We start from the raw sequence: 13087 nt of genomic DNA, 5'->3' as shown, positions 1-13087 counted from the left end.
AGCCTTCTGACTACTTTCAGCTCTCTCTAGTCTCTGACAGAACCCTGGTGGTGTCGTTCACAGCCCAGGTCCCACGCTAACACAAAGCCCTTGTTGACACACACCCACAGTCCAGAACCCCTTGCTGGCATATTTGCCATTTCTTTAGGTTCCTCAGGCTGAAACATCCTTGGCTATTACAGACCTGACTTTTTTTTTTTTTTCAAGATTCCAGGACAGTTATTTAATACACATTCCCTGTGGTTAGTTTGGTTATTCATCCTCCGGATTCAGGGCTGATGGGTCACTGTTTTCTGGTGAAAATGCTGGAGTGGTATTGCATCTCGGGGGACAGAGAGCTTACTTGACTTCACTACAGCTCTGAGGCTGTTGCCTCATTAAGGTCAGCTCAGGGGTTCAGCTCTTTCAGAGGACTGGGATCCAGTGTCTAGCATCCGCATTGGGTGGCTCGCAACTGCCTTTAATTCCAGGTCCAAGATATCAAAGGCCGCCTTCATGCCTCTGTGTTACCCACACACAGGAACACATCGGTGGAAATGCATATTTCCTGAACTGCTTGAAAACAGATAAGTAACATGTCCTCCTTCGTTTCAAGTGTTTACTTTTAGCATTTCTGATGATATATGCGTAAACCATCATTACTGATCCCAAGTGGCAATTTTCTAATATTGTTCATTTTGCATCAGTGTGTTGCTATTTTACTGTTAAAACTCTCGTTATTGCTCATGAGTTTATTCATCTATTGATTTATATCCCTGTAAAGTGTATACGTCCACTTTATTGAAAGTATTCTAAGCCATTGACATTAATATAGCACACTGTAACGCGTGCTGAAATAATAAGGCACAGGGCTCTTTTAAAATACAGGTGGTTTAGTTCACACGACAGGCGTTTCTTTAAATTCTTGAGATGGGCAAGTGTAAGGTCAGATTGGCACCATAGTCAGGTCCCAAAAGCCCTCATTGTATCTTCCCTGAAGGGGGAACGGGGGGGTGAAGAAGGTCTCACTCACTCATAGTCCTCTTCATCCAAGGACGCAAATCCACTCCTGATGTTTTCCTCCTGTGCACAGCCCTGCTCAGCCCAGGGCTCCATGTGTGGGGTTGTGAGTGGTCATCATGTCCCCGTCATTAGCCTTCAGCCTTGGAGTCAGCCTCATGCCTCTGTCCCAGGAGGACCTCGTGTTCTTTTGATACTGCCTCGCCATTCTCTGAGCATGGTTGTTTTCTGTTTTACCATGGTGCTTCACACTCGTTTTACCTTTTATTATGTCAGCCATGGATTAAGCTATCTGAAAGGCTCTGGTTTCTGTGGTTATGCAGTGATATTTACACATAACACATATACACAAAAACACACATAATGTTAGCACACACAAATACACATAAACGCAGTATACATACTAAATCCCCTTATATATGTACCTATATATGTATATATGTATACATACAAACACGTGTGTACACACAAGTACACATAACACAAACAAATACATACAAACACATGTGCACACACAAGTACACACAAACAAACAAATACATCATAAATACACATCTGTGCATACATACAAGTACACAAATATACACACTTACACATAGGTACATGCACATTTCACGCACACACACACACACACGTACAAACAGACACAAACACCTTCTGACACTAATGTAGACTATTTTAGTTGTGTGAGGACTCTGCACATCACCCCTCTGAATGGCTGTGCTAACCTCCATTCCCAGCAGTAACATGCAAATGTCCTTCCCTCAAATTCACTACCAGTATTTGCTCTTGTTTTTGCACTGACAACTGCTGCATCCTGAATGTCTCAAGAGGGTGCCTTCTATTTTTATCTATGTATTTATTTATCTTTACTTCTTTCATGACTCCTGAGCCAGCACCTGTTCACATTTGAGATGACATTTCTGTTTTGTATTGTGAGAAATGTCTAGTCACATATTTTGCCCAATTTTTATCAAATTGGAAGTGTTTGCTGTTTTTTTTTTTAACCTCCTCCTGCATTCTGAATGTTCCTCCTCCTCACACAGATGGACCTGACACTCCCCCTCACCATGACAGTCTTAAGTGACTGCCTCCATATTTGTCTGTTTTGCTTTTGTACCTGTATTTCTGATATATTACCACCCATATTTATTACCTGCTCAGGCTTCCTGGGAAGCGTGCCTGTGTTTTCTGCTAGTAAGCTTATGGTTTCCACTGCTACATCCGGATCTTAAGCCATGCCAGGTTCCTGTGTGTGTGTGTGTGTGTGTGTGTGTGTGTGTGTGTGTGTAGGGGGTGTGGAGGGGTGGGGGTGTAAGGTTCATCTTTCTGTATACCGAAATTCAGTTTTTCAAGGACCATCATTGAGGAGGTGATCCCTCCTGCAGCGCTGGCCTTGGCAGCATTACAGGGAGTCTCTGGGCTGCAGATGTGTGGGTTTGTTCCTGCCTTCTCCGTGTTGCGGCCCTGGTCTCAGTGTCAGGTTTTAACCTACTGAAAAGCCGTCACTCTGACACCATTAGTGCCAGGAACCATAACACCAAGGTGCTGTGATGATTCTGGCTTTGTGCTCTGAGGACCTGTAATGAACGCATCAGTAGCTTGCATCTTTTATCACGAAGGAACATCCGCATCCTTGGTTAAATTGATTCCCACAGACTTACTAGAACCACCATAAATGGGATGCTCCCTCGGTAAGCTGTGAAAGGCTGCTGACAGGTTACATCCTGAAATATTTATCACTTTGTCACATGCAATAATCTTTCGGAGGAGCCTTCATATTTTCTATATGTAGAATCGTTTCATCTGCAAATGGGAATCATTTGACTCCCCAGTTTCCCATCTGTGTGTCCTTACTCCTTCTCATCATAATGGTGCCGGCTCAGGCTCCAGGGAACATTTCGATTAAAGTCAACACCAGCGTTCTTCCCAACTGTAAGGAAAGCACCTTCAGCTCCCTCTCATTCAGTGTGAAGCTGGCTACAATTTTTTTTTTTTTTATCTACCATGTGTAGTATATTTTGGGTGTGTTACACATATACCAAATTTGTTCCGTTTTATCACGAAATGTTGAATTTTATTGACTGTTTTCCTTGTATCTATTGACATGAGCATGCTAGTTCTTTATGGAATTGCTAAGATGTGTAACATTTATTGATTTGTTTGTTATTAACCCGAACTTACTGCCCTGAGATGAATCTCAGTGGATCATGATAAATTGTTTTCTTTTCATGGGCTCTCAGAATTTACTTACGAGTAGTTTTCGAAAAGTTTTGCCTCGGTGCCCATCACGTTCTCGTGGCCTTAAAATTTTATTTTGTGTCTGTCTCTCTCTGTCTCTGTGTTTTTATGTCTATATGTCTGTGTCTCTGTGTGTGTGAGAGAGAGAAAAAGAGAGAGAGTGAATAACATCACCTTCAGAATGAGTATTAAGGAATGCCGACCCTTTTGGTTTTTCATAAAATGTTTAAAATAAATAGTGTAAGGTTTATTTGTTGGCTTTTATGTTGGGTAAAAGTCACCCGTGACCATGCCTGATGATCCTGGTTTTTTTCTTCACTGGGGAAATTCTTGTTTCTGCATCAGTCTTGTTCACTGCTGTTCAGCTGCTCCTGTCTGTGCATTACTTCCATTTGTCTTGGTTACATGTCCATCAAAATTGATCTCGTGGAGATTTCCCAGGCGATTGTTCTTTATGGTTCCTCCTGGACATTTGGTGACTTTGTTATTCGTTTCTCATTTTATTCCAATGTACGGAGAGATAATATCTGGTATGAATTTTTACTGAGATTTGGTTTGTGGCTGATGGCTGATGATGTGACCAGTCCTAGATCACTGACCGTGTACTCGGTCTGCCAGCTGACCTGTGATGTGTTCTGTCTGTGACGCTCAGGTCAAATTTTTCATTTGAGGCTGCTGTTTCATCCTGAGTGTCCTGTCCTGTGATTCAAGTGGGGCTGTGAAGTTCTGCAACACCCGTGCATCAAAGGCCATTCCAGGTCTTACAATGTTGACTTTGTAAAGTTGGGTGTTGGAAGTTAGGTACAAGTGAGGTAGTTGTTAGAAGTGCTTGCCACGTTGATAGGTATATATCAAGGTGAGCCTACTAAGGCTGGCCTCAGGCATGTGTGCTGTAGTTTCGATGGGCAGGCAGCCAGAAGGGCAGAAGGGTGTCCTGGTATAGTATATTTGTCAGTCTTTAAAGTATGTAGAGGACAAGGGTCCACTCAACATCTCTGGGCAATGTGACACAGTGTGTGCATCAAATGCTTGTCAGTCTGTAGGCCTTGAAAAAAGTTGAGTCAACAGTGCCAGGATCTTTGATCATCTCCCACGAGGAGGGAGCAGCCTTGCCAGGCCACAGAGGAAGACAAAGAAGCCAGTCCTGATGAGACCTGATAGACTAGGATCAGATGGAAGGGGAGGAAGACTTCCCCAATCAGTGGACTGGAAGAGAGGGACGTGGGAGGAGAAAAGGGAGGGAGGGTAGGATTGTGAGGGGACAAGGGAGGGGGAGACAGATAGGATGCAAAGTGAATAAATTATAATAAATATGAAATGAAAAATATTAAAAAATGTTGAGTCAACATTTTTTACACACAAACAAGTGTATGAATATATTTGTGGGAACATTGTTGGCTTTGGTCTCTCGTGGTACTCTCCATCCAACTGTAGCCTGTGGAGGAAGGTGGAGTAGATAGAGCATAAGAAAGAGCAGGTAGACATACAGTGACCTGTACTGAACCACTGGAGTACATTCAGAGAACTGTTTCATCGTCATGTAAACACCAGCTTGTGTTTACAGAGTCCAGGACGCTGGTAACATCTCCTGTTAATAAAGTTCTGCAGTTCATGTGGCCTGTCATTCAGAAGAACAGCCCCTGTGGAGCATAACTGTACTTCCTTTAAGCAGAATCAGCTACCATTGAAAGAATCAGACTATGAAATTAAATTTCAAAAGAATAATTGTAGACCTGCATGAAAGTAATCTGCAATTAAATCATGTGAAAAATTGTAGAGACCTGTTGATATACCATACCCATGCTAAGCCTGGATAATTGTCTTTTGTGAAAAGAAAGTATTATTTGCCGATGTGGACATGAGGAAGAAGGAATAATAATTGCTGTATTGCAATGTTCTGAACAACTGAATATATGAAATTAAAATAAAAAGAGTTAGTTCAAGAAAAATGATAAAAAATATATTTGGGAGGAATATTAGATGTGAAATTTTAGGGGCTATTGACTCATGAATGAATGTATATGTTTCCCTCAGATTCATAGGTTGATGCCTAAATCCTCGATGGATGAAATTTGTAGGGTTTCTGGGGAAGATTCAGTCCTGTATATGGAGGACTCGTGAAGGGAATTATTGCCCTGATAGCCAAGGAAGCCATAAGTCTGGATTTCCCACTGTATGAGTCAGTACAACGGCCATGCACAAACCAGGAATGATGCCCTCAGTAGACTCCAGGTCTGTGGCTGCCTTGACTCAGAACTTTCAAGTCCTTAGAGCTATGAGAGAAGATCATTACACTCCAGCCTGAACTTCCAACACATCTACTCAAGTGGATAGTTTGATGTATTCTTTGGGATAAGCCTGTATTTGCTATTTTTCTTGTTTTGTTTTTGTGATCAAAGCACCTGACCTAAACGGTCTAAGGAAGGAAGGGTTTATTCTGATTCATAGTATCAGAGGGTTCAGTCCACGGTAGCTTGTGTCTATAAACTTTGACACACATGATAGTGTTGAGAGTGAAGAGAGGATTATTTACTTCACTGTAGACAGGAAGCAGAGACAGGAAGATGGCAAGAACCAGCTCTCCCCAAGTTCCTGCCATGGGAGACCTACTTCCTCATAGTAGGATCTACCTTGTAAACCTTCCAGCATCTCCCAATTAGGGTTCAACCCTCCAATACATGAGACTTTGTGGAGGTTACTTCTTATCCAAGACAGGAACTGGAAATACACAATATCTTGAGGACTTAAGCATTATTTACTATAATGAGTTTAGCCTAACAAAACAAGCAATGAGATTGGCATTGAGCAAAATGTGAGAGGGGTGAGCATCAGCAGAGAGTGAAGATATTCACAAGGAAGGGTAGCAGTTAATACAGTCTAATGAGTATGGTGTTGAAATGAGATCTGGGCAATTTTCAGAAACTTCTAGAAACAGTAGGGAGGAACAAGGCAATTACTGTGGGACTCACACCTTGACAAGGAGGTACTCTCTACATGGAGAATTCTCGTGGATTCTGACAAGAAAGTGCTTGAAAGCACTGAGGACAGGGAGTTCTATGTGAAGGCAAAAGTTCTTTAACTTTCAACTCATTATTTTATCAACATGGAAGTAGGAATGACAGACCTCAGCAAAAAAGAAGGTTGTGTGGATTAGCAGGTGTGGTGTGTGAGATCTAAAGAGTCCCTCAGATATAAAGAGTAGCTAATGTATTTCTGATACTTTTACATTTAGTTTGTTGATTGTCCTTGAGAGCCATATGCAATTAGAACTGAAAATGTATTTAGAATAGATTAACTTCTGCTGTGTCCCAACATTACTAATTGTGTGTATTAAAAAAAGAAGAAGAAGAAAACAAAAAGACAACCAAGACTGGACCTTTTAGGCATTCTCTCGAGTCTCCCAGCATCCAGAGTCTTTCTTTTTAAGGTTCCTGGTTCCCAGGCATTTTCCCATGTGGAGTAAGTAAACAGAGACTCACTTTAACCACTGTTCATGGCTGAGTAAGCACATGCTTAGTTTAAAATGCGCTCCTTCCTGATCCTGCTGCAGAGACTCTGCTCTGGCTTCTAGCCTAAAGCGTTTTGTGTGGCTTCCTTCCTGCAGATTGCTTACTACACACTTCCGAAAGAAAAAGGAGTGTTTGGGGAGTTATACCCTTCCAGTGCGTTGTTTTCTTACATTTTGGAGCATATGTTTATTTTGTTGTCACGTATTTAGCTACACTACCTATTTCGGAACTGTGTTTTACATATAATATTTACTTCATGTATTTTGGATATTTAGTAAGTAGACCTTTTGAACTTAAGCTTGTTTTGGAAAGTGGTTTCTTTATCAGAATAAAAATGGCAAAGCAGCATGCCAATAGGGCATACATATTAATCTATACCAAAACATTTTCACTAATGTATCATCTTATCAAAGTCCTGGTAGTTTAACATCAGGGGAAATCACGTGTTTCAAAGCAATGTTACATACAGCAGGTGTGCTTTGTACTGCATACATGTAGACAAAATGTCTAACACAAAATGAAACAAATTAAGGGAGAAAAAAAACTTTCAGAAAGAATAAGATACTGTTGTGCTGAACTCAGAGTTTCAGTTCTTGCTCTCAAGTAATTAATGGCATCAGTCAGGACCTGTTTGCTTCAGTGAGAGAGAGAGGCTCATCTAAATCCGTTGATCTTGTATCTCCTTTAGAGTCGCCACAGACTGGTGCTTTGTTGTAACCGCCTCTGAAATGTTTAGACTTGCTCTGTGTAAGGTGCGCTCCATCAGATGCCATTTGGTGGCTGCGTTCCTCTATAACTTGACAGAATACTGTTTACGGATTTTCTTCTTTTCTGATTTTTTTTTACCTAGACTCCAAGGGTATTGCTTACTTGAATTATTTTGAGAATTTTTTGTGCCCCCCAAATGTGTACTTGTGTGCCTATAATAACAATTGATAAATGAGGATGCCATGAATTTGAAGGAGAGCAAGGAGGGATATATGGGAGAGTTCAGAAAAAGGAAAAGGAAGGGAGAAATTGTGTAATTATACTGTGATCTCAAAAACAGAAAAGAAAAACCGGCAGTTTTGTAGCAGATAAATTAAGTCATCTGGTTGAATTGACTACACAAGAGTTGTTTTCAAAGGTACTGTTTGTCCTTCAAGCAATAATTAAAGAAAAACTTAGCTTTAGTAGAGCCATTAAATTGAACACATATCAGCGAATGGATGGCTAAATGCCATCACTTGCTATCTGTCCTGAGTCAACATCATTGAGTCGTTTAGCTCGAGGTCAGTGGCTAAGCAAACATCAGTCAGTGTCTTCTGTGTACAAAACTAACAAGCACTTGGCTTTGCCCAGTATCTACAGGGCACGTTCAGCCTCTCTCTGCTTCTACTCCTGCCAGGATTGGTCTCCACAGGCCTGCATTTCTCCTGCCCCATATTCAAGCAAGCACTAAGCCATGCTGTCCTGATTGCTCTTTATAAAGGGAGATTGTCCTGTCATCTCTAGATGTTCTTCCTAGATTGTTTCACAAGGATCTGAAAGCTCTGCATTCGAATTAACTATTTTGTTTATCTCTTGCTCCCTGATATCCTGAAAGCTGGGCAGGCAGAGGCTTTCTGTGCTGTTCATGACTGCACTTCCAGGGTTTGACATAGGTGGAATGCCTCATAAATATAAGGCTAATTATGGAGCAATTATGGCACCCATTGTATTTCCTCTCCTCCCCCCCCCTTATGTATCTTGCCTCAAAATAGATGCTAGCCAGGGAACAGCCTAACAGCTGATTCCAGGGCCTGGCAGTGGATTCTAGGTCCAGGGATGAGATGCGCTTTTGTAACGTATTTGTTTTATTATTTGTTACTTATAATTGTTAGCACACTTTTCACGTTCTTTGGAAAGGGGAGCTCACTTTTCACTGGACTTATGAAAAATAAATACATAGGAAATACATTTGCAATAAGGAGGAGTGATTCTTACTACATGAAAATTATGTTATGACTAAACTTTTCCTTTCCGAGATAAAAAAATAGTCACTAATTATCTCTAGACTTAAAAAGGACACAACGTTCAATTAAGTAGAACACAAAGTACTCAGGTTGAAATGAAGGTAGAAATGGTAACATAACCGAACTCAACCACCTGTTTTGTGTACCAGTGAAAGTTTTCTTAGACTTTGATAGAATTGTAACTAGCTAACACTATAAAAGAACAATGCGAACAAAGGCATGCGGTATTCAGAGATCCTTCACCCCACTAACATAGATTGTGGTCACTTCTGCACATGAAAGGATTCACGGGCTAGCCAGTGAGGTGGCTCAGCAGATAAAGGTGCTGCCACCAAATCTGATAACTGGGGTTAGATACCCAGAACCAACCCACATGTTGGAAGGAGAGAATCGATTCATAAATCTGACCTCCATATTCATGCCTCATCATATGCGCCCATAAATAAATAGATAGATAGATAAACAGATGAATAGATAAATGAATAATAAACAAATGGATTAATTAATTAATTAGCTGTTGAAAAGATAGGATTCAATAGCATGAGCTGGGAGTGTAGCTGAGTGGTTGAGCGCTTAGCAGACAGAATGCGCTCAGTTCTATTGCCAGCAGTGCAAACAAAGACCCAATATTAATCAAGGCTTTAAATGATTTGCACAGGATCCCTGTTTTAGAATCTGTACCCTTGCGATTTTGAAAACTGAGAGTGATATCTTGTTCTAGAACAAAAAAAGAAAAACAACAGCAAAAAGTCCAGCCCCAAACCAATGAGCAAACACAAAGGATCTAGTGACAGGGATGTCAGGGAAGGAACTAAAGTTTCAGTGTCAACTTTTAGAAATAAAGGCAGTCTCCAAGGTCTGTTACTTTCTTTTCCACAAACAGAAAACAATTTATACAGGGAATAGTCGTTGAGTAAGGTAATTTTTTTTTCTTACGTTATGAGACTTGTAGTTAACATCATAAAATTTAGAATTGCATATCTAGATATAAACAGAATGTTTCCGAGGTTTTTCTTATGTTTTTTTTTTTGCCTATGCTCCATTTTCTTTGTACATATGTACATATGGCAGAGCGTTTACCTGAAGGAGTGATGTCTGGGCTTTGAAGCAATGATTACTTTGTATCATTAATTGAAAACCGATCATTGTGAGGATGCAAGAGTAAGACCTGGGCTTGTTGTTAAAATGCTATTCACTGCTGTAGCTGAAGTACGTTCACAGTGAGGAAAGAACATGGCACAGTTATCCCCGACACAGCAAACATTTCAGGGACAACCAATGGAGCTTGCCAATGGATTAGACCCTGAGTGAGCTAAGAGATGGATCTGAAGGCCTGAGAAGGCAGGAGGATGCAGGAGATAGGCTAAGGGATGGAAGATGGGCAGTGAGGTGAGTTGGGGAATAAAGGCATTTGGTCCTTTCTGAGATGTGAGGTGATGAAAGTAACAGGTTGTTATTGTTGTTGTTGTTGTTGTTACTTCATAAATGAGACAGATGCAGGAGGACATGTGTCACAGAGAGGAGCTGGTGTCAGATTAGACAGCATCTTGTGTTACAGGATATGGTAGCTTATCACAAACCGAAGTGTAACTGTTAAGCTGTCCCTGGAGACTGGGGATGTCTTGTCCTGGAGGAGTTTCTAGCCAAGGCTGTACTGTGCTAGGTTAGAGGGATGTTCTGTGATTGGATCCTGTAAGATATGACATGGGTTGACCTGACAGTAGAAACAGCTTGCCTGTCCAGTGGGGCATGGATTGCATACAGGAACCTCTAACGAATGATGTATGTAGAATTAAACATACTTGTTTACATTTCAGACATAGATGACTTAAAAGAAAAGAATGAAGTTCACTCTTAAGACTACTCTTAAAAATTTACCATGTAAATTAATTTTTATCATCATCACACCCATACATTCATAACATTCCTTGTGCTGCCAAAAAAAGTACACGTCAGAAAATTCAAGGTTCAATATGAAACACTTTACTCGGTCTCTGGACATTAGGCCATGCTTTATTTCTTAACACTTAACATAGTTTGAACACTCTGTGATCAGTTGGTAATTGAGTTATGTTTTCTTCTCTGAAGGCCACAGATCGAGAGGGAGACCCAATCACATATGCCATCGAGAACGGAGACCCTCAGCGGGTTTTTAATCTTTCGGAAACGTAAGTTCCAAGGAAATGATTCAGACTTGATTGCCCCCGTTAATGTCAAACAGCACGCTGTTAGCAAGAGGACAGACTTTCCGCTGTTTGTAGTTTTTTCCTTTTTTTCTTCTATGAATGTTAATGAGCATTGGGGGTAATTCTAAACCCAGAACCTTTCCCAGGAGACTGTTTGTTTAACCTTAAACAATCGCGTCGAGTAAAATCCACCAAGGTGGAGAAAACTTTTGCCTGCAGGCAAAGCTTGAGACTAATTAGGTGCCTATGAAGCTGTCATCTGTTCACGGGCATCTCTACAAAGAGGACAGCATCAATTTGTTCATCTGAAGGAAGGCTTGACAACCAGGTATGTTACATCACGTCTAAGACCGTCTAAATGAAACCGAAGCACCGCTTTGGCCTTTCTACTCTCAACACACCGAAGATGCTCAAGTCGTAGATGCTGGAGAAGATGTCCATGTATACACCTCACACGCTTCTACTCTGTACCTTGATGGCAGTGAGGATGGACCTTCAGCAGAGCAGGACTGATGTTCTGCGTCTGTGGCCAGTGTCTTCTCCCACCCTGTCTGACTCTACAACATGCAGCTCTTTATCACGCGGGCCATGCGTGAAGCTATCGGCCTCATGACAAACACGATTTGATACAGACTAGGGTTTTATGAGAAAAAGTCAAACGCTTTCAGAAAGCCATCGGTAGACATCTAACAGCTGCTCCCACTTCTCTGGACTTAAAGGATGGATAAGTAATTTCTGCTTATAAGTAAACTCTTACCTATTTGAAAATCCCTCCATAAATACAATAAAAGTGTTAATTGGCTGCAGCTTGTAATGTCCATTAAAAATAAAACCACATAAAAGGCTGTTTATTGAAAGCAGAGCAGTGCTAGGGTAAGAATGTACACCAAGGCCCATATAAAGTTATAAATGCAGAAACACCCTAACACTTACCAAACAGGGCCAGAACCATCTCATCAAGAAGTTTATCCTTTTGACTAGTGAGGTCTGGAGGCAGTGAGAAAGAATGAAGTCTACTCTTAACACTTTTCTTAAAAATTAAATGAAACTGGGTTGTATACCTAAACACAAGAAGGAAAGCTTCGGGGCTCTTGGGAAAAAAAGTTTTACTATATGAATAAGGCAGTGTGTTATCCACATATAAAACTCCCAAATTATTTTTTTCAAGTCAAGATAGTTTTTTATTTTTTTCTTCATTACTTACAGTTTATACACTTTGTATCCCCCCTGTGGTTCTCTCCCTCCTCCTGTCCCAATCCCTCCCTTCCTCTACCCTCTGCATGCATGCCCCTCCCCAAGTCCACTGATAGGGGAGGTCTCCTTTTCCTTCCTTCTGATCCTAGTCAATTAGGTCTCATCAGGAGTGGCTGCATTGTCTTCCTCTGTGTCCTGGTAAGGCTGCTCCCCCCTCAGGGGAAGGTGATCAAAGAGCAGGCCAATCAGTTCATGTCAGAGACAGTCCCTCTTCCTATTACAATGGAACCCACTTGGATATTGAACTGCCATGGGCTACATCTGTGCAGGGGTCTTAGGTTATCTCCATGCATGGTCCTTGGTTGGAGTATCAATCTCAGGAAAGACCCCTGTGCTCAGATTTTTTGGTTCTGTTGCTCTCCTTGTGGAGTTCCTGTCCTCTCCAGATCTTACTGTTTCCCACTTCTTTCATAAGATTCCCTGCACTCTGCCCAAAGTTTGCCCATAAGTCTCAGCATCTGCATTGATAGTCTGCAGGGCAGAGCTTTTCAGAGGTCCTCTGTGTCAGGCTCCTGACTTGTTCCCTCTTTTCTCCTTCTTCTGATGTCCATCCTCTTTGCCTTTCTGGATAGGAATTGAGCATTAACAAGAAAGTACATCCACAAATTTAAAGAGAAGTAGGTCTCAAGAGGCACAGCAATTGAAATGAAAGGCCACCTACACACTTCCATAAAATTCTTTAAGTAATTTATATGGTAATAATCATATACCAAAATGCCTAAAAAATTAAAAGGAAAAAGAGAAAGAACCTGATTAAAAATAGGCAAAGATCTGAGGATATGTCCATTCTCTCCCCTTTTTCCCATTCACCCTCCTTCCTGCCCCACTCTGTGTATGTGTGTGTGTGTCTGTGTGTGTGTATAAATGGTAGTCAATGAGCACATATGGTTTCTTTCATTCAGTA

The 13087-nt window shown here is 41.2% G+C and overlaps 1 protein-coding gene across 4 annotated transcripts in view; it reads left to right on the top strand.

The window, feature by feature from the left end:
• Window positions 1-13087, top strand: part of Pcdh15 (protocadherin related 15) — a 1462904-nt gene that overhangs the window by 1206765 nt on the left and 243052 nt on the right. For all 4 annotated transcript variants that reach the window (XM_060369368.1, XM_060369370.1, XM_060369367.1 and 1 more), the window contains exon 18: window positions 10832-10911. In XM_060369368.1, the coding sequence (XP_060225351.1) occupies window positions 10832-10911 (80 nt within the window). The remainder of the gene's footprint in view (window positions 1-10831; window positions 10912-13087) is intronic.

The sequence above is a fragment of the Meriones unguiculatus genome, chromosome 16 (assembly GCF_030254825.1).
Source record: "Meriones unguiculatus strain TT.TT164.6M chromosome 16, Bangor_MerUng_6.1, whole genome shotgun sequence".
Taxonomy (NCBI): domain Eukaryota; kingdom Metazoa; phylum Chordata; class Mammalia; order Rodentia; family Muridae; genus Meriones; species Meriones unguiculatus.
Note: the sequence above shows the minus strand (reverse complement) of the source record. Positions and strands in the feature narration are given on the sequence as shown.